General features: G+C 39.4%; 1 protein-coding gene across 1 annotated transcript in view; it reads left to right on the forward strand.

Moving 5' to 3' along the window:
- Positions 1-1,135: 1,135 nt before the first annotated feature.
- The window catches only part of rab32a (RAB32a, member RAS oncogene family), a 34,775-nt gene continuing 15,844 nt past the window's right edge, over positions 1,136-20,066 (forward strand). Inside the window, exon 1 of the mRNA XM_017712996.2 lies at positions 1,136-1,595. Coding sequence (XP_017568485.1) covers positions 1,382-1,595 — 214 coding nt within the window. The 5' untranslated portion in view covers positions 1,136-1,381. The remainder of the gene's footprint in view (positions 1,596-20,066) is intronic.

Raw genomic sequence — 20,066 nt, forward strand, 5'->3', positions numbered from 1 at the left:
GTGCACCTGCGTTTCCAACAGTGATCTGAGTCAAATGTTAACGTTAGCACTTGCTTGGGGAGCTACATAGAGGATGAGTTTGATTGTATTGTTAAGCAAGTAGTTCAAATAATATTTTAGCCTAAATGAGGAGTTTTTTTCTGTATTGCCAAGGTCATTGCAAACAAGAGAGGACGCTGTTTTTGCTGTTCTTCACAAGTCTATTTTTTGTCTCATGAGAAAGTTCATCATTGAACATGGAGAAAATGTTTTTTCAATGTTTGTATACTGTTCAGCCATCAGTTGTTTTTTTCCACACAGATGGTGTCTTTGTATTACTGCTAAATGTTTCTATGACTAGAATGTGAGAAGATTTCTAAGTTTTAACTCCTCTTTGTGCAAAAGGGATGTATATGACATGGAATCTGGGAAACCTTCAGATAATTTTACAAATCATCTGTATTTCTTTTTGGAATTTTTAAGCTTTATCTATGGATAGTTGCTTCTAGTGGTAACTCGTAGCATTTACCAGTAAATCTTGTGTTGAATTATGAATTTGCAACTGTAACTGCTTAATTTACTAGTAAATTTCATATAGTACTATTAGAATGCAACTCTCAAAAAACAAATAGCCAATATTAAGTATTGTAATAAGTATTGTAAATTGTAATATTAAGTCTTTTTTGTGTTAGTTGTTTGGAGTTGATTCATTTGTTCAATGTAAAAAGTAACTGACATAGCTATCACCTGTTTATATGGTCAAACCTAGAAATGTCTTTCTTTTTCTTTCTTTCTTTATTATTTTTTTGGCAGGACAAATCATGCTGTAAAATAAATATTTTGTATCTAACTCACTGTGTCTTAGCTGTCTGAACTGGTCTACTATCACTCCTCCTTTCACAATGTTAGTTTAGTTAGTTGATTGTCTACGTTTTGTTTACTTCTCCTCCGCTCTTTTCTAGGGCTAGAACTAATTTAGCTGTTTTTCTCTAAACGCCATAAGCGAATTACGACAGGAACGACGACAGCCTGGACAAACCCCTCTTTTCTCAGCTAGTACAGTCACTGTTGCCCATTCACACGCGGGCGTTCAGGGAAACACAACAGGATAGTTTAGCCTAGCCCGTGTGAGAGATTTGGAGATTTCCGGGTCCTGTGACTTATCAGGTGGTTGTCCGTCAGGAGGAGAGAGAGGGCAGACTCTCCGCTTTCCCTTTTACAATCTCTCTTTATCCCCAGTCAACAACTGAGTCCGGCTGACCTGTTGAAGTCCGACTTGCACACACGTTAGCAGACCAACCTGAGGGGAGAGAAAAGTGGAAGTGGTGGTGGAAAGTTGTCGAGTTAGTCGTCTCCCCCTCCCTTAACAACTAGCTAACTGCCACTTTCTCACAGCAGCAGCATGGCTGGCGGTTCGGTGTCCGAGTGTAAGGAGTATCTGTTCAAAGTTTTGGTGATTGGGGAACTGGGTGTTGGAAAGACAAGCATCATCAAACGATACGTCCACCAGCTCTTCTCACAGCACTACAGAGCCACAATCGGCGTCGATTTCGCCCTCAAAGTCATCAACTGGGACAGCAAAACATTAGTTCGACTGCAGTTATGGGATATAGCAGGTAAGACCTGACTTCATTAGGGTGATGGACACGGACCAAACTTACTGGAAGTTCAGCAAGTTTTATTGGGCAGTGAAATTAAGCTGTCAGTCACTTCATCGAAGTCGACAAGTAGTTCGACCTAAAGGATTGTGTCCCAAACCGCGTAGTACTATACTAGTACGTCAAATATAATATCCCACCGTTAGCGGTGGATTCATTAGTGTCTTATGCATAGTGCAGCAGTATGGGGTTTGAGACGCAGGCCTTGTTATACTGGGGAATTCCGCTGATTTTTCCAAACGTCTGTAAACGTCAATCGTTGAGATGTAAACAAAGTAATTCAGAGCGATTATATGTTAAATGATTTTTTGTAGAGAAACGAACCTACTCTGATTTCTTTATTGTGGTTATGATGGGAACTGTGGGTCATGATGTCTCAAACATCAGACAGCAAATTCATAAGCAATTTTATGTCAACATTTCTGTAGCTTTTAGAGACACTGGACTCTTCAGACATCTGGTTCCTTTCACCAAACACTGAAATTCTGACTCGGTACACTTCTCTAGAACTGTACATTTGCGAAGCAAATCCCTTGTAATGACTAGATCTTAAAAGCTGAAATATGCCAAAATTTTGAGAATGTTGGTGGACTCCCCCTTTATCCAGCCCTTAAATTGAAGCACATGACTCTGAGTGATCCATATGCTGATACCAGATCTGTAAACAGAGCCATAAACGAATAAAGCCGTATGTCTGCAGTCATGTTATACGTTTAAGCCTTTTAGCAGAGACTCCCAAAACTTTTCAGAGAAGAAGAACTAAAACAAAAGCGTTTCTGAGCTCGCTGTGTTGTGGCCATGTTAGCGAACATAATTGCAAACGTAATGTAGGTCATGTTGTGGGGCTCTCCACCCGGTGCGAGCGAAAGAGTGGCACATCGCCACATTAGAGCACAACTACAACAGTGCAAAATATAAAAAGGAAAATCAAAGAGGTGCTCGTCTAGTTTCGTTTCAAAGCCAGACCTTTAGTTCAGAACATTTTTCCACTTTTTATTAGATGATCAAGATGGTATTTAACTGTCAGAGAGTGAGAGCAGGCGCAAAAGGGAAGTGAAAATGTTCACCGAAACTCCGAGCGATGACTTAACTGTGTGGCAACGGAAACGAGGCAAGAGTGCGGATTCTAATGTAGGTACTATTTTTTCAACCATGAGAGAGAGAGAGAGAGAGAGAAATTTCATAACTGTTCTATCTAACTAGCTGTGCTTATGAAACCATGTTATGAGGACTGTGTCATTCAGTAGCTGCAAGAGGCAAATGCACAACATTCACACATGAACTGTACTGTATGCAGACCAACTTTTGTCATCCTATTAAATGCAGAGGCATGTTCTACTGCCAAGCCATAAATGTAGCTCAGCATTCTTTTCCTGCTTTATTTGATTTGAACTTGATTCATTCATTGGTAGCAGTTTCATGTGATCCAGTACACCATTAGGACCTCATTACAGCCTTTATAGTGTCTTCATGATACTCTCTTTGTAGACTGCTGTAACTGTTGTCTTCTGTATTCAGTTTAAATGGCCTACTGCAAAAGACCCTGTCTTTCCATTTTGACGTTCATTTTTGTTCTTCCTTCGATTTTTATATCTTACCATAACCCTATCAAACATATCTATTTGAGGACTTTAGCTTTGTCCTCTGTAACCCATTAAAATAGAGTTGTTAGGCCCCATGCATGTCCACATCAGCTATAGTAAAATGCATCAGCGTGTGCAAATGAAACTCCTGTGTGACAAAAGAAGTTGTGGAATGCACTTTGATAGTTTCGGAGCGTTTTCATGCACATTTAGAATGGAATTCAGAACAATTTGAGTTGATGCCACAAAGGAATTTCTGGCTCACGTATGTGCCACTGAATGTCCTGTGCATGCACACCAGTAGGAACTTAACTTTTATATGAAGGCAGTGGTAATGGGTGATCTACCATTTGGAATTCTTCCTAAGGTTTTAGTTTCACCAATATGTCACATATCCACCAGATAACACAACATACAAGCTGCTGAAGCCCCTTACCTGAATGTCTGAGACGCTTCTTTCAGTAATCACTCACCTCACTCTGTGAGGCCAGTTTGAGTTTGACTTAATGTTAGTCCTGGTTGTTGTTGAGGCTGCAAATATTAGATATATACAAGGATCTGCCAGTCTCCTGGGGTAATGACAGCCTTTAGCCATGATTTATCCTTTACCATATCAACCCACTGGCAGGGCCTGTGTGTCCACTAGCCCTGCCTGCAAGGTGCCGCTGTTGGTCAGGTGCATCATGCAGCAGTGTGCTCTCACAGCCTTTTGCTTCAGCCAACCTTAGAAATATGCAACCGATACTAACAGTGTGAAGGACTGTAATATTTACTCAACTCCTGCAGAGTCTGATTTTTGGAAGTATAAGAGTGAACATGACTCATTTAGGTGTCAAAATACTTGGGAAATTCAGATGTGAAACAACGTTCAGCACCATTTTTTCTGAGCCGTGCTTGAATGTACAGACCACAGATTTATCCATTGTTATTTTTATTGTTTATTATAAAATAGCAAATACTAAGTAGAATAATAATGTCAGGACTTATAAGCTGGTGTCTTGCTGTTCAGTAATTTACTACAGGATGATCATGATAAAAATTTTGAAATGTGTGAAAAAAAACCTGTTTATTTCTGTGATATGGTATATAAAAAAGGAAATATAATCCATCCATCAATTTTCTAAGCCGCTTCTCCGTCAGGGTCGCGGGGGGGTGCTGGAGCCTATCCTAGCAGTCTTCGGGCGGAAGGCAGGATACACCCTTGACAGGTCGCAAGTCCATCACAGGGCAGACAGACAGACACAGACAGTCACTCACACACTCAAACCCAGGGGCAATTTAGCATGTCCAATTGGCCTGACTGCATGTCTTTGGACTGTGGGAGGAAACCCACGCAGACACAGGGAGAACATGCAGACTCCACACAGAGAGGACCCTGATCACCCGGCCGGGGGTATTGAACCCAGGCCCTCCTCGCTGTGAGGCGACAGCGCTACCCACCGTGCCTCCCCAGGAAATAAATATAATATAAAGAAAAAAAAAACTCAGCAGGTTTACACCTTCACTTAAACACACATAATTTCAGGCTTAACTAAGACATAAGCACATAAGCTTAAAGAAAATCAGCAGGTTAAAGCTAAGTGTTGAGACCGAGAGAGTGAAAGTAGTGGGGGGTTGCAGCACTCGCAGGTGTCTTCCCCATCTAACACAGACTTGGTCAAAACAACTATACCCTTATGCAAATTGGATGTAAATTGTACATTCTGTCCATACAGGTGCTAATTCATCATTACACATTAAAGGTCTTGGACATGGATGGGCTCAAAAACAAAAGCAAGATAAGCAAGAGGTGCTTTCAGTCAGGCCTAAGACCTCAAAGGTTCCCAAATGGTCACCTTTCACTCTACAGTGATGGTACATTTACATTTACATTTACAGCATTTAGCAGATGCTCTTATCCAGAGTGACTTACAAGAAGTGCTTTGTCAATCTAGAGAAAGTATCTTTGCTAGTTACCAATAGCTTAGAGAAAAAGACAGTCCTGAGCTCAGATACTGCTAGAAACAAAATGTCACTGCAGACACCAAGAGAAAAAGAAACAGAGTTGAACGCAGAACTCTGTGCCATTCAATGCAATACAATAACAATAAGATACAATACAATAAACTACAATACACAGTGCAGTACAATAAAATAAGTGCAGCTTATGGTAGCACCCAGTTCTAACACGTATGTCATAGGCTGCTGCCATGTCTGGTAGGGTAGTTTGAAAATGGGTTTGTGTCCTTATTTCATGTTACTGTGTCCTTCTCAAGGAACATACCACAAGTCTAACAAAGACATAAAACCCAAAGACCCATTATTCCTTTGTGTAATAAATATATTCTTAAGCATAATATTCTGTATTAAAATTCAGGTTTGATTATGGTAAAAAATCCATGTCTCTTCACTAGTTAGGTTAAAAATGGTTAGCATCAATATTGTTACTCTGTATCAGTGGATACTCAAGGATCAGGTATTGGAGGGGGAAAAGTGGTGCCAGTGTATCCCAATATATTTGCTTATATATTTTGCAGAAATCTGAGTTGTTAGGTTTATGTTTTGATGTACATCAATTGTGAGATCACATTGTTAAAGGAGAGTAGATTAAAAGACAGAAACTGCTCCATATGGTGAGGGCATTAAAGAGTTAATACACTGTAGGCGTTTTAGAATTGGAGTCTGAAAATTCCACTCTAAGCCCGCTGACTATCCAGAATGGGCCAAAAAACACTTTGCTTTTTCACAAAAATGCTGGTTTTGAGATACTGTAACAAGTTTACTTGTGACAGCAATATTGTATGATTTACTTTGCCCCCTCTATACAGGGTCAGTGCATGAATGTAATGCCAGTTCATGCACTTTGTGTCAAAAACTCACCCTGCTGCTTTATGTTTGAGGCACAATAGCATCGTGGAGGCACGTGTAATGCAATCTGCCAAGAGGGCTCGAAGGAAGAATGGCCACATTTAGCATTCAGTTTAACTTTAGTGTCACATGTGTGCCAATATCCTCTGAAATTGCTCTACATTGGCCAGAGACTGTGCTGGTTTATGAGCCTTTGTGCCGCACCACTTAGGATAATACGCATCATGAGGTCATCATAAATCCTAAGACTTTATGAAGGGAATTGCAGTTTAACCTCTGAAGCTGACAGTCTGTACTGTGAATATCATATCAGGAAGCTTGCCAGTAACATTTGTGATTTAATTCAGGAAGATGATAAAATACTCCATGACGATGTGGGGCTGGATGAGTTCCATATGTTTGGTTTTCATTTAGGACTGTATGAAGAGACTTGGGTTTTACTTTCATTTTCTTTTGTTAAATAGCTCTAGGGGACTTCACAGTCGCAGATTTTCCATAATCCGTTCAGTTTTTTAAAAAAATACAGTTTAGGCAAAGTAATTTTGTTTCCTGCCACACTGTTTTGTTTCCTTGTATCTGTATATCTGTACTTTTAGTTAAAAAATCATTTGTTTGTTTTTTTACAAATTTTGTGGCATCTTCGGGGGAAAAGAGTCTATTGCAAAGGGAAATCGTACATCAAACTTTTTTTCTGACCTTTCTGTCACTGTATAAAAGTTTTTTTTTTTTTTTAAATGCTACATGTATACTTTTTGTGAGCGAGTGGTTACTTTAGCTGTGACTCACCAAACCTGTCAAAATGCATCACCTGCCCAGTCTGAAAAATGGATGTTAATAACCATTTCACTTCAAAACTAGGAAGTAAGTGTTATTTGTTTTGGAAAGCAGATTGCAATTTTTCTTGACAAGCAGATAAAAATATATTTTTATGTACAGATTTTTGTAGAGTTGGCCTGTAAACATTTGACTCATTAGTGAATATTATGGATTAGATGTCTGTGCCTTCTTATGTTGTCAGATTTTTTTTGCTTTGGCAGGTTATTCTGTTTCCCTCCATGGGTCATATGTAGTCAATTAGCCAAAACATGTTTGGTGTCAAGAGTTTGCTTTTGTACTGTAGCTTCAAGGCTAATACATAGTAGGTTGCAGACACATATGAAACGATTCTAACATGCTGATCTTGTGAAACGTATGAGGTTTCAAATTATTAGTAGGGAACGAATAAAAATTAATACACTTTAGATGACCAGAAAAATGAACAGAGCTGTTTCATATCTGAAGTGGACATAAAGTATGAAGCCAAATAACTTGACTAAAAGAATATTGTAAATCAATAATATATTATTAAAAATTTAATTATTACATGTTTGCAAAATTCTTAAAGTGCTGAATAAAACATCTGAAAACACCTCTTGCTGAAATGCAAGTTAGATGTAAGGTAGTATTGAATGTACTAATGTAGCTAATAAGTACTGGAAGCAACTCAGCCTAATTCATTAAAAATTGTAGATGTAGTAATTTTTAATTTAGCCACAAACCTATAATTAGTCTAGTGCAAATGCCATATGAACTTTACTAGTTTGTGGCCACTTTCTCTACGAAGCCATTTTTCCTGATGAACGAGAGTTGAGACATTTTATTATGTGCTTTTCCTGAGGCTGAAGTCATTTTTCAGACTGAAATGTGATGCTGTGGTGCAAAGATGTCCATACAGGTGGCTTTTTATACAGGCATGATATCTGCCTGCAGCACAAAGTGTGTTTAACCAGTGCAGCTGTGTTTCTACAACAATCTCATCAGTGTTAGATACAATAAATGTGACATTAATGTGGGAAATCACATGACCATATTTCTAAAAATTCAGCTATGTTCATGTGTGGGAATACTGCTGGTTTGCTATGGTTTGCATGGAATAAATTAATAAATTAACTTTTTTTTAAAACTGGTGGTGAGCTTTTACTGTCACGGTTGGTTGTTACCATGGTAACCTGATGAACATTAACCAGGCACTAGTTTATCGTATAGTGTCAGAAATCACATAACTGCATAAAAAACTTAAAGCATGTTTAGCTGAATGTGTGATGTTTTTGGCATGCAGCTCGCATTATGCTAATTTATAGGATATAGGCTTTAATTGCTTGTTAGCTACATTAGCCTCTAGAGGAAAATGAAGAAGCTGCAAAAGTCATAGCATAAGCATATCTGATTAAACACATTTAGGGATAAAGGAAAACGGTGAAAAAGGTTTTTAGCTGAATTATTCCTTTAATTCAGGCCTCGCAGCGTTCTCAAAATAAATGGAAAATTCTGGAAAATCTGTTCCAGATGCCTGTAAGACTGCATTTTTTTTTCTCTTTGCTTTTCAAAGAAGACATTGCCAGGCACACATACTGCATGTGTTCTCATGTCTTGACCTACACCCATTCTTTCTCGGTTCAAATATTCCTTATGTTCTTGTTTTCTGTCATGGAAGAAACAGAAATAAAGAGATTGGTGAAGAGCGAGAGGTCCAGAGAAACTGGTAGAGAGGAGAGATTGCTTGATATTGGACAGGTCTTTTTATAGATATAGCGGTAGAGTGTGAGTGCAGCAGCAATCTGGTCTGGCAGTCTGCAGATGTGCATCTGGTTTACAGAACCAGGGGAAGGGGTGCTGTAGCTGAAATGTCCGGTATGGTGTTAAGGAAGTCATTTTTTTTTTCTTTTATGGGAAAACTTTGGCATTGAAGGAAGGCCCTGCCACATATTTTAAAATTCCCTGTAGATTTGCACCACCAATACTGGTATAGTATTGATATTGGCACTGGTACTGGCACTTAAATGCAGGATCTGTATCAGTGATGCGGATACTGAAACCTATGACCAATACCACAAAACAATTTCTAATGCATGCGTGACAGTAGAGGGAACCTAACATGTTGATGTTGGTGACAAGCAGCAGCAAAAATGCACATGGCAAATTGTGTAACACCAGTAATTTGTGGGAATGCAGTTGTATTGGATGATATACTAGTTGGAAGGTTTTACTTTCACCAGTCTGCCACAAATAATCCAGTTAACAACACACAAACAGTGTAAATCCAACAAAGTAAATGCCATTCTGACAAGCGTAGTAAGTTTTACTTGTTTATAAAAGTGGAATTGTATAAGAATCAGGACTTCTACATAGAGGTAGCATCAGTATTGGTTAAGAATGAAATGGTTACAGATTTCATGTTAACCATGGTAAAATACCTAATGATTATTATTGCCTTTACAAGGTTTAATTATCATGAAAACCATGGACAATTCAGGCTTTGAAAAAACTCACATTAAATACTGCCCAGCATCAACCAGTGTTAGCAACAGTCTCTCAGATGCAGGCAACATGTGATTTTTTTTTTTTGTGTGTGTGTCAGTGTAAACACGGCTAGCAGTATAAACGAAAAACAGCACTCTGTAAATTTTCCAGCCGTCTAAGAGGACCAATTCTTAAGTGTTGGGTGTAAATCATTGCACAAAGGGGGCAACACTTCAAATCTTAATATCTGTCCCACTACTTTAGCAAAACTGTTCCAACGTATTGTGCTATTGAAACAAGCTATCAAATCAAACCGTTTTACATAAAAGTTTGTTTTGAAAGCTTAAATCTTACTATCAAAAACACTACCACCATTGAATCGATGAGGCTGAAGTTGGTTTCATTTTTGCCAGTTTTAAGGTAGAGAAGAGAATGAGAAGAGGTTCCAGAATGTAACTGTTGTACCATTAAAGGTGGAACAGGAAAAATTCTAACAAAAAGCTAACAAAGTTTCAAAGCCGACCTCAGCCTCATGTTAAAACTGCAGGTAGTTTTATTTACCAGAATGTTACCAGCATTAAAAGAAAAATTAAGATATTCTGAATTACCTTTGGGGGGGGATGTTGGTAAGTAGTAATATTAAGCTGCGTCTGTACTGAATTAACATTAAAAACACAATATAACATTTAAAACACTGTACAAATGATATGCCAATGCTTGATAGGGCCACTGGATAGGTAGGTTAAATTGTTAGAACACTGGCACTTTTTTTTGCCTGAGCCTCAGAGCTACCTGAATGTAAATCAGTATTTTAGATTTTTTTTCCCCTGCTCCCAAAACACCTCATTCAACTAATTCTAATAATAACTAATAATCATAATCCTCATCAATAAATCTCATTACCAACCCTATACTGAGCTATGGATGGGTTAGAGTAGGCAAAGCTCTAAAATACACAGGGCACTGGGCTTCCAGGACGACGGATGGGAAAAACTGCTGTATGTGCACTAATGGTATAATCTGTTATCTCACACAAATTCAAAGTGTGATGTCTGCTTCTAATCAAAAGCTTAATAAATAAAAAAACCCTGCCATGTTTTTATTTTTATGTGGCCATAGGTATAACACTGGCAATCACTGTGTGGCCTGAAATGCCCACAGTCTTGATTAACTGAAGGTTCTTCAATCTGATGTTGGTTAATTGTTATCAAGTCACAAACATTTAGAATCACTGAGATAGCATTAATATTTGCAGTTGAGTTTCTAACTCTTGTAATTTATTTTTCAGTATATTGAACCTCAAACTGAATGGAATCCAAGGCCTGAATCAGTGGTTCTCAATTGTGGTCCTGGAATACCACTAAAGAATGAAAATGATTCTTGTTCAGCGGTTGCATCAGGTGTGTTGGGAGCAGGAGAAACTCTAAAACAGGCATGTTAAACTGGGGACTTTACAGACCAAAGTGCTGTGGAGATATTCAGAACATTTACCCTTATCTAACGTCTGAATTCGTTTCATGAAGGTCATGCTAATTAGCTGATGAGCTGAATCGGTGTGTATAAGGAGGCAGTATGCTGAACTCTGCAGTGTTTTGGCCTGCAAGGACTGGAGCATGACGCGCATTCTCTTAAATATGCATTGCAGTAGTAATCCAGGCTCAATATTGAGAACCTCCAGCCTAAACGGTCTATGCATTGGGAGAAAATGCTTCTCAGGACAACATTGACCCAAATTCTGCTTATTTATTGAGATGCCTTTTTAGGTTTTGTGTAATACCAGTCCCTTGCTCCAGACCACTATTAACCTAAACAGATCAGATCACTTTTCTTCATTCAGTCCTCTGGCTCCATGCCCTCCATTAACCCTGTTAATCAAGCACGTAATTGGCAGTTTGGTAGAAGGACTTTAACATGACTTTTTTTTTTTTTTTAACTCACTCTCAACCTAATGATTATGATAATGATCCCGAACAGGATGACTGTAATCGAGGCCTTCAGTGAAGATGTGTGAGTTGGAGCCTGAGTGAAGCCAGGGGCTCGTCCTCCCACTACAGCCCAGAATAGCTGTACAGCTCTCGGGCTGCCTGAGAGAGACGAGCAGATTACAGCCCTGGAGCTCCAGAGAAAACCAGACTGTGCTGCCAGAGATTTGGACAATTCATAAGAGAATGTAGTGTTTCTCTTTCTGAGAGAATGAAATCAGTTGGGTACAGAGAAGGAGGAATAGTTTCAATGGGTCAAACAAAAGTCAGTGTTTTAATCTGAGAATGACAAGACTGTTTCAAGGTGCTGATATGAAGATGTTTTTGTCTTCTATGAAGCCTGAATGAATTATGTGTTTCTTGGCTTTTTTTTGCATCAATATTATTGAATTATTGAATATTAAATATTAATTGATTCTACATTTTGACACCTCTTAAGTACAACCCCAATTAGAATGAAGTTGGGACATTGTGTAAAACATAAATAAAAACAGAATACGATTTGCAATCCTTTTCAACCTATATTCAATTCAATACACTACAAAGACAAGAACAAGATATTTAATGTTCAAATGGATAAACTTTATTGTTTTTTGCAAATATTCACTCATTTTGAATTTGATGCCTACAACACGTTCCAAAGAAGTTGGGACAGGGGCATGTTTACCACTGCGTTACATCACCTTTCCTCTTAACAACACTCAATAAGCGTTTGGGGACTGAGGACAGTAATTGTTGAAGCTTTGTAGGTGGAATTCTTTCCCATTCTTGCTTGATGTACACTTGCAGTTGCTCAACAGTCCAGGGTCTCCGTTGTCGTATTTTGCGCTTCATAATGCGCCACACATTTTCAATAGGAGACAGGTCTGGACGGTAGGCAGGCCGGTCTAGTACCCACACTCTTTTACTACGAAGCCACGCTGTTGTAACACGTGCACAATGTGGCTTGGCATTGTCTTGCTGAAATAAGCAGAGGCATCCCTGATGGCAGCATACACTGTGTGCACAATTATTAGGCAAGTGAGTATTTTGACCATATTATCATTTTTAGGCATATTTTCTAACTCCAAGCTGGATAAACTTGAATGTTTAATGGATTTAAGCATAGCAGGTGATGTGTATCTGTGTAACGAGGGAGGGTGTGGCCTAAGGAGGTCAACACCCTATATCAAGGTGTGCATAATTATTAGGCAGCTTTTTTCTTTAGGCAAAATGGGCCAAAAAAGTAAAAAATTACCAAAAGTCTCTCAGAGGGATGCAGAACTCTTGAAATTGCTTAGATATTGGGGCGTGATCACAGAACCATCAAACGTTTTGTTGCAAATAGTCAACAGGGTCGCAAGAAACGTGCTGAGAAAAAAAGACGCAAATTAACTGCCAAGGATTTGAGAAGAATCTAGCGTGAAGCTACCAGGAACCCATTATCTTCCAGTTCTGTCATATTCCAGAACTTCAACCTAGCTGGAGTATCAAGAAGTACAAGATGTTCAGCGCTCAGAGACATGGCCAAGGTAAGGAAGGCTGAAACCCGACCACCACTGAACAAGACACATAAGCTGAAGTGTCTAGACTGGTCCAAGAAATATCTGAAGACAGATTTTTCAAAGGTTTTATGGACTGATGAATTGAGAGTGATTCTTGACGGACCAGATGGATGGGTCAGACGCCAGCAAGGTGGAGGTGGGGTACTGGTATGGGCTGGTATTATTAAAGATGAGCTGGTTGGACCTTTTCAGGTTGAAGATGGGCTCAAAATCAACTCCCAAGCCTACTGCCAGTTTTTAGAAGACACTTTCTTTAAGCAGTGGTACAGGATGAATCTGCATCTTTCAAAAAGACAATGATTTTTATGCAGGACAATGCTTCATCACATGCATCCAAGTACTCCTCTGCATGGCTAGCCAGTAAAGGCATTAAAGATGAAAAACTTATGATGTGGCCCCCTTCCTCACCTGACCTGAACCCAATTGAGAATTTGTGGGCAATTCTTAAACGGGAGATTTACAGTGAAGGAAACCAGTACACCTCTCTGAACGGTGTCTGGGAGGCTGTGGTTGCTGCTGCACAAAAAGTTGATCGTCAACAGATCAAGAAACTGACAGACCCCATGAATGGAAGGCTTATCACTGTTATTGAAAAGAAGGGTGGCTATATTGGTCACAAATTTTTTTTTTCTCAGAAATGTTAATTGGAAAGCTTTGAGTTGTTTGTTTATAATTCTCACTTGAACAGATGAAAATAAAAAAGTGAGATGGGAAAATGTGTTTTTCATTTAGCTGCGTAATAATTCTGCACCATTATAGTTGCCCAATAAATGTGCACATATAGATATTCTCCTAAGAAAAACAAAACTTCAATTTTACTTTCTTAAACATTCATGTTTGAGGTTTATTAACATTTTGGATTAACCGAGAGCACTGTAGTTGGTCATTAATAAAAATAATCCTCAAAAATAAGACTTGTCTAATAATTGTAAACACAGTGTATGTTGCTCCTAAACGTGTATATACCTTTCAGCATTAATGGTGCCTTCACAGATGTGCAAGTTACCCATGCCATGGGCAATAACACACCACCATACCATCAGAGATGCTGACTTTTGAACTTTGTGCTGATAACAATCCTTGCCGGACAATCCTTTTCCTCTTTGGCCCGGAGTACACGACGTCCATGATTTCCAAAAACAATTTGAAATGTGGACTCGTCAGACCACAGGACACTTTTCCACTTTGCGTCAGTCCATCTCAGATGAGCTCGGGCCCAGAGAAGCCAGCGGCATTTCTGGGTAGTGTTGATACAGTGGGGCAAGAAAGTAAGTCAGCCACTAATTGTGCAAGTTCTCCTTCTTAGAAAGATGAGAGGTCTGCAGTTTTCATCATAGCTTCACTTCAACTATGAGAGACAAAATGAGAAAAAAAAATCCAGGAAATCACATTGTAGGACTTTTAAAGAATTAATTTGTAAATTATGGTGGAAAACCATTTGGTCACCCACAAACAAGCAAGATTTCTGGCTCTCACAGACCTGTAACTTCTTCTTTAAGAAGCTCTTCTGTCCTCCACCTGTATTAATGGCACCTGTTTGATCTCATTACCTGTATAAAAGACACCTGTCCACAGCCTCAAACAGTCGGACTCCAAACTCAACCATGGCCAAGACCAAAGAGCTGTCGAAGGACACCAGGAAGAAAATTGTAGACCTGCACCAGGCTGGGAAGAGTGAATCTACAATAGGCAAGCAGGTTGGTGTGAAATAAATCAACTGTGGGAGAAATTGTAAGAAAATGGAGGCGTACAAGACCACTGATAATCTATCTCGATCTGGGGTCCCACGCAAGATCTCATCCTGTGGGGTCAAAATGATCATAAGAACGGTGAGCAAAAATCCCAGAACTACACAGAGGGACCTGATGAATGACCTGCAGAGATCTGGGATCAAAGTAACAAAGGCTACCATCAGTAACACACTACACCAAGAGGGACTCAAATCCTGAAGTGCCAGGCGTGTCCCCCTGCTTAAGCCAGTACATGTCCAGGCCCGTCTGAAGTTTGCCAGAGAGCATATGGATGATCCAGAAGAGGATTGGGAGAATATCATGTGGTCAGATGACACCAAAATAGAACATTTTGGTAAAAACTCAACTCGTCGTGTTGGGAGGAAGAAGAATGCTGAGTTGCATCCCAAGAACACCATACCTACTGTGAAGCATGGGGGTGGAAACATCATGCTTTGGGGCCGTTTTTCTGCAAAGGGGACAGGACAACTGATCCATGTTAAGGGAAGAATGAACGGGACCATCATGAGATTTTAAGCCAAAACCTCCTTCAATGAGGGCATTGAAGATAGAACATGGCTGGCTCTTCCAGCATGACAATGATCCCAAACACACTGCTCGGGCAACGATGGAGTGGCTCCATAAAAAGCATTTCAAGGTCGTGGAGTGGCCTAGCCAGCCTCCAGACCTCAACCCTATAGGAAATTTGTGGAGGGAGTTGGAAGTCCATGTTGCCCATCGACGGCCCCAAAACATCACTGCTCTAGAGGAGATCTGCAGGAGGAATGGGCCAAAATACCAGCTACAGTGCATGCAAACCTGGTGAAGACTTACAGGAAATGTTTGAACTCGGTCATTGCCAACAAAGGTTTTATTACAAAGTATTGAGTTGAACTTTTGTTATTGACCGAATACTTATTTTCCACCATAATTTACAAATAAAGTCTTTAAAAATCCTACAGTGTGATTTCCTGGATTTTTTTTTCTCATTTTGTCTCTAATTGTTGAAGTGTACCTATGGAAATTACAGACCTCTCTCATCTTTCTAAGTAGGAGAACTTGCACAATCAGTGGCTGACTAAATACTTTCTTGCCCAACTGTACATGGCTTTCGCTTTGCATGGCAGAGTTTTAACTTGCACTTGTAGATGGAGCGACGAACTGCGTTCACTGACAATGGTTTTCTGAAGTGTTCCTGAGCCCATGTGATAATATCTGTTACAGAATGATGTCAGTTTTTAATGCAGTGCCACCTGAGGGATCAAAGGTCATGGGCATTCAATGTTGGTTTTCTGCCTTGCCGCTCACTTGCAGAGATTTCTCCAGATTCTCTGAATCTTTTGATGATATTATGGACTGTAGATGATGAAATCCCTAAATTCCTTGCAATTGCACGTTGAGAAACATTGTTCTTAAACTGTTGGACAGCATTAGTGCTTGGTTATTTAAATCATGAATTATTGGATTTGTGAAGCAGGTAGTAAATAAGTGAAATGAAATAAGTGTGCTCAACTAAATAAATGATTATCTAAAAATATCCTTTTGTCCTCTTACTCCCAGATCTATCACATGATGTTTCACATTCCAGTTTTGCACTGGAGCCACAAGACTAATGTGCAAGCTTTTACCTCACCATTCAGTGTCTTGTAGAGCTGTGTAATATGTCGTGTTGTTGATTAATCTTAAATACACACTTATGTGGTTTCTGACATTGTGTGAGAGATCACTAACAATGGACAAATACATACTGCCTAGATAAAAACAGCATTAGCAGCCAACTTGAAGGCTGAATTGTCTGTACTCTCTTAATAACCCACTGTAGTTTGAGGCAATTCTGTATAATTTAGGCTTGCATTTCGGATGGATGCTAATAAGTTTCTATTACTAGTGTCAAGGGGTCATTAAGTGATCACCCATTAAACATCATATCCCACTAAACCCGCTGTTTTGTACATGCGTCTAGAGTAGCAAGTGACAAAAAGCTGTCAAAGCGAAACTATTCTGATAAACGTGTTGTAAATGTGTAAATGTGGCTCTAGTGTTGATTCTCTCCTGAATATGCAGTTCCTTTGGACAGATTTCTTTCCCTGCATTTTCCCCAAGCTGCTTTTTCTAACAACTATATGTAACAAACTTTATGGATTTACTGCCAGATGTCAGCTATATTAGCCTTGTAGTTCAAATGCAAATCTAAAGACGCAAGCTTCAGATACCAAACGTGTCTTGAATGATCAACTACATTTGGAGAAAGGGGGAAAATTTTTAATTATGATTTTAACATGTAGATTATTTGTTCATGTCCAGTAGTTAAATTAGAAACACATGTAAACTAGGCATGAGAAGAGCCTATGATTTTAAACTATTTTTAAACTATGTTAAACTATTTTAGACTTTTGTCTTTAGTTAATCAGAGGAAATGGCTTGTCTTCTTGTGTGAGGTAAGGAGAGTTCCTCTGAAACCTGTCTCCGCCCTGCTTGGCGAGGTGATTCTTTACTTGTGTCGTTTCCACTGTTTTTAGTGTCAGTTTCTGTTGGGTTAAATAACAGGCTCCTCTGGAGGATGTTAACTGTGTAGACAGATCACCTCTGTCCCTGTCTGGGCGCTGCCTTCTTGTGTCCGCTCTGCCGTCATTACTCGTGTCGTCGGTGAGGTGAGGGACATTGGGGCTGGTCAGTGTCTGAAGCACGTCGCTTGTCACGCTGCGGCTGGAAATGGGGGTTGGGGGTGGGTTGAGAGGGACAACTTGCAGCTGGCTCGTCTGGCTTGGACTGTTTCCATGGCAACACACCCACGAGATAGTAACTGCGATTAGGACCACGCAAGGAAAACTTCTGGTTGCCATGGCTATGGACGAAGAGTTTCCCTTTTCACTGGCTCTCGCCCTCCACTTATTTCTCTTTGCTTTCTCTTTCTCTGTTCTCTTTTACCATCATCTCTTCCTGCACAAATCCACACTGGCATGATCTGAATTGTCCCATTGTTATATTGTAGCGTGGGAGGGTTGAGTTTTGGCTTTGCGTTTCCCTAAACTGAAGATGAAGATTAATGGAATTAGCCTACTGCTAGAACTCGCAACATTTTAATATTGGAATAAATTTACTTTTGGCTCAGAACTTCTTTTGCTGTTCTGATGATGATTTTACACCACTCACACCAGCATCCACCAGTGTCTCAGGCATTGCATTATCGAGAAAATTATCGATCAGAGATGAATGGAGATTGATCCTTGACATTAGGAGCCCAAGGGAGACACAAAAGACCCCTGTTCACCCTCAGAGTGTCTCTGAGAGCACTATTGACAGGCAGCGTTATTGAAATGAACCCGAAGAAAGGTGCCCAATGCACACCCCTGACTGTGGCGCTTTGCAAACAGAGCTCAATAAAGAGCCCTCTGTCAAAGGTTTTACATGCTGCATACTGTATTAAAGGACAGTGGAGCAGTTACAACTAGCAGAGCGTGGTTTTTGTTAAGGTCAGTTGTTTTTAGCAGCATTGAACTCAGCTGCCCACTGAGTATGAGCACCAGTTGATCTTTTACAAATACTTTTGCTTGGTTCCTCTGGAAGGTATTTTATCATGAGATTGAGCTGTTCAGACGGCAAGATGGGTGGAAAGGATAGTATTTTTATTTTATATTATTTTGATTATTATTTTCACAAACTTGGAGCTTGGTGTGAATCAAAAGTGGACTGCATTTCAAATGCCAGTGTCGTGTTTATTGCTGCTTTGTTTTAATATTCACCCGAGCGAAATGAGTGCGCTATGCAGATATATTGCTAAACTCTTACATCATGAGTGTCTACAGTAGCTGTGTGTCTTTCTCATTCTATTCAAACATTAACCTGTCAGTTGCACCTTAATGTTGTCATCCGTTCTCTTTCAAAGCATTTCCTTCTCAGTATTTCCCTTTCTCTCAATGACAAATAGCTGCCATTCTCTCAAGTGCCATTATTAAGATTGCTTGGCCAATATTAAATGGAGCTGACTTCTCCATCGTTTAGCAGTTTTCTCTGTCTCGCCGAGAAGCTGCGGCACCACACACGGAACACCAGCCTTGAGCTCCGAGAGAGCCTGTCAATTAAAAGGCAAGGAGGAAGGAGTAGCTGTGTTACTATGGCTCCAGTCTCGAGTGTAATGCTGTGGAGCTTTTTCAGGGAGCTTTTCCACGACCAAACTGCAGAAGAACGAGGAGTTCTCCTCTTGTGTGTCAGCCCCCCTGGGCATTCACCTGAGGTTAAAAGGACTAAATTTAGCTGGGCAATCAAGTGCAATTAGCTGTCGAGAGACCAGAGGAGCTTTTGGCATGTAAAGTGTACAGCTGAGAGAGTGGAGATAATGAAATGGAGACCATTGGGGGGTGAAACACATGCTTTAGGGCTGTTGCATTAGCCATACACACTAAATGGCTGAAATTAATTTCAATTGTCCTGTTTTAAAATGCTGTATATAACTGTTCTCGACCATTGATACATATTTCTGCATTGATTATACTGTTATATTGTTTTATTTGTTATGGATGGAAACTGTACTTGTTTAAATAAATGTATTCATCTAGTATGTCTCTGACTTAATGCTGCAGTATGGACTGAAGTAGTAACATGTAACAGCATTACATAATGACACAAAATGAAAGTAGATATATTCTGTTACAGAGAAAAAGACAGCAATCAGATTAAAGAGACATTTTAAAAATATAATGACTGTTGACAGGATGACAGTAAACCAATCTCATATAGTGTCCTGGTGACTTTCTTTTCTAAATGAATTTCACTTTGTAAGTAGCCTTTATTTTATCCACTTATTATTATGTTAATACTTTCTGTGCTATCTCTTGTTACAGGATGTGCTAGATATAGCTAACAGTGGTAAAGACTCATTTCTCCAACACTGGGTTTAGCAGCTGGAACTTAAATACATAAGTTTGTAGCTTAAAAGAAGTACACTTTATATGTTGCTGCTTTGCAGTGAATGTTTTCTTAAAAACTTGAAGATTACTTTTTTATTTACAGGATGTTTCCTCTCTTTCACTGAAATACACAAAGCCTAATTGAGCACTGATGGCTTCTGCTTGTGGACAGTGTTTTAGACACCTATGCTTTAATATGCTACTAACTGGCCTACAGAACAAGAACCTACACTTACACATTTTTATCTTAGTTTTTTTACATCTGTGTTTTTATTTCCATATATTGCTCCTCTTCTGTTTGGCCATTTAAACTAAAGGTGGCATCAATAACCATTTTTAAATTCCAAACTAGACCTGCCTTTTTTAAGTAGACAAGTAACTCCACTATAATATTTATTGACATTTTTGAATGGACATACTCATAGTGCACATGAAGCGCAGACAGTTGTCACCCTTATGGATTTTGTTTCAATGCACTGTGCTTTGTGTGCTTTTTAAAAAAAAAAGAGTTTGATGTAGTTCGTAAACACTAATGAAGTTCTAAAACGTACCGTGGC

Source organism: Pygocentrus nattereri, chromosome 4, assembly GCF_015220715.1.
Source record: "Pygocentrus nattereri isolate fPygNat1 chromosome 4, fPygNat1.pri, whole genome shotgun sequence".
NCBI classification, from domain to species: domain Eukaryota; kingdom Metazoa; phylum Chordata; class Actinopteri; order Characiformes; family Serrasalmidae; genus Pygocentrus; species Pygocentrus nattereri.